Raw genomic sequence first — 2,016 nt, 5'->3', positions numbered from 1 at the left:
TCTCTTCTGATACGATGTTTCTTCCTTCCTAGCAACTCGTTTTCCTGTGTTTGAACTGGAGTACTGGATACAACTAGATGGATTCTCCGCTCTCTGAATCAACTCCATCAGAAACAGCGCCCACTCTTCTGTCAGAAGGCAGCCCAAGTTTTCAGCTGTCCCCTCAGATGATAATAAACACGATCTTAATCGCCCTTGGAATTCCGTTCAACGCCTTGGCAATTTTCTTCCTTTGGAAAAAAGAAGACGGTGCTCTATCACATATTGTCCCCTTCCTATTAAACTTGGCAGCAGCCGACTTGTTGGTGCTCACCGTTTTCGTTCCAGTTTTCATCACCTACGAGGCCATGGACTTTGAATGGCCCTTTGGAAGTTTCTTTTGCAAGGGATTCTTCTCCCTGACACACATCTGCATGTACGCTTCGCTAGCGACATTGGCAGCCATAGCAGTGGAGAGATACTACATAACGTTTCTGTACTCTATCAGAAAAAAGACAGTTAAGTATGTGATAATTGCCATTTGGATGGTTGCTATTTTGCTTAGCATCCCGCAGCTCACTTATCTCAATACTGTAAATGTCAACTCTTTGGTAGACCTAGAGTATGAAGAAGATGAGTTTTCACTTATCAATGGGGAAGGGGTGGATGAGGGTAAACCTAAATATGTTTGTGATATCATCTGGCCACACCCAAATTTCGAGAAAATTCTCCAACCCATAGACGCAGTGGTTCTGTATTTAATTCCCTTAGCTTTCATTGTTGTCGTTTATGTTAAGATCATAGTCAAACTGCGCGCGATTGACAGCAAGCAGCTTCCACCAGCGAGGCGTTGTTTCGTGAAGCAGCGAAGGCGTGCCATACGAAAAATGATCACAATGATCGCCATCTTTGCGTTCTGCCATCTCCCAATTCACGTCTTTCACTTATCGCGCGTTTTCTTTTTCGAATTCTGGGAGGTTCTTGTCATAGACCATCCGTGGCTGTTCTCATTGTCCGTTAACATGGTGTTGGTCACTCACGTCCTAAATCCACTGGCCTACGGCTCTCTTCATCGCTGCTTCACGTGTTGCATGGAGTTTTTGAGGTTCCTCAATTGTTGCTACCTGTTCAACACTGCAGATGGCACCCCGCGATATCCACTCATTCGTAAAAACAACACTCAAGAAACTATTCTTAAGATAAGAGCGGCTACTCCATAAATTGCATTCTCGCTATAAAATCTAAGGTTCACTTAAACGAAATTTTAAAAATTACTCGTTCAATACCAGCAGGTCTGAAGCAACAGAAAACAGGCCCAGTGTCTTGTAGTTTCATTCCATTTTTTTTTTAAGGCTATAAGCGAGCATTATTTAACCTACAGTGCCCTGGAGACAGTAACGGTCCATGAATTACGAGAAGTCTCCGAATCTGTACACTCCCTTTTTGTTTAGGCAAATACACGAGGAGGTTAGTTTCTAAAGAAACTGTGGTGCTGCGTCGGTGAGGAGGTGAAACGAGTTGATATTAGGTAATATGGCCACAATGAGGAGGTGAGAGAGCTGATATTTCGAGTGTTAGCTTCGTCAGACCGAATGTGAGCTCGCGTTTGAAACGTCAACTCTAGCTCGAATCTCTTTACTGTAGACAAATCCCGGGGTGAGGGAAACTCCCATATAAAAGTGACAGGGGTAATCGTCTTTCCTTTTAGGGGGTTAAAATTCTTGGTTTGGTACCCCTTAGGGTACTAGAATCTTAAATTACTTCCATTGGAGGTATGCTGGTATCTTTAAGGGTATTGAGCAGAAAAAAATATGAGAGGAACTAAATGTCAGTCAGTTGGTACCTGTTAGGGGCAAAACATTGTTCGGACCACGCCCACAAAACAGAATCGTGGTACCTTTTAGGGATTCTTTTAAAATTTTCGACAATCACCCCCGTCACTTTTATATGAGAGGCCTTCGGGGGGCCAAATTACCTTATCAACAAAGTTGATAAAACTAAATATGCGTTTCCCCTTTTAAGGCACTTTCCTTTCCA

General features: G+C 43.1%; 1 protein-coding gene across 1 annotated transcript; it reads left to right on the top strand.

Annotated features, from left to right (window-relative positions):
• Positions 1 to 2,016, top strand: LOC146489028 (neuropeptide Y receptor type 6-like). The gene has a single exon (XM_085111174.1). The coding sequence runs from the start codon at positions 78 to 80 to the stop codon at positions 1,197 to 1,199; it is 1,122 nt and encodes a 373-aa protein (XP_084967300.1). The 5' UTR covers positions 1 to 77; the 3' UTR covers positions 1,200 to 2,016.

Source organism: Pavona decussata, unplaced genomic scaffold (genome assembly GCF_977016875.1).
Source record: "Pavona decussata unplaced genomic scaffold, jaPavDecu1.1 SCAFFOLD_6, whole genome shotgun sequence".
NCBI classification, from domain to species: Eukaryota; Metazoa; Cnidaria; class Anthozoa; order Scleractinia; family Agariciidae; genus Pavona; species Pavona decussata.
The sequence above is the reverse complement of the archived record's forward strand: the minus strand, read 5'-3'. Positions and strand labels throughout refer to the sequence as shown.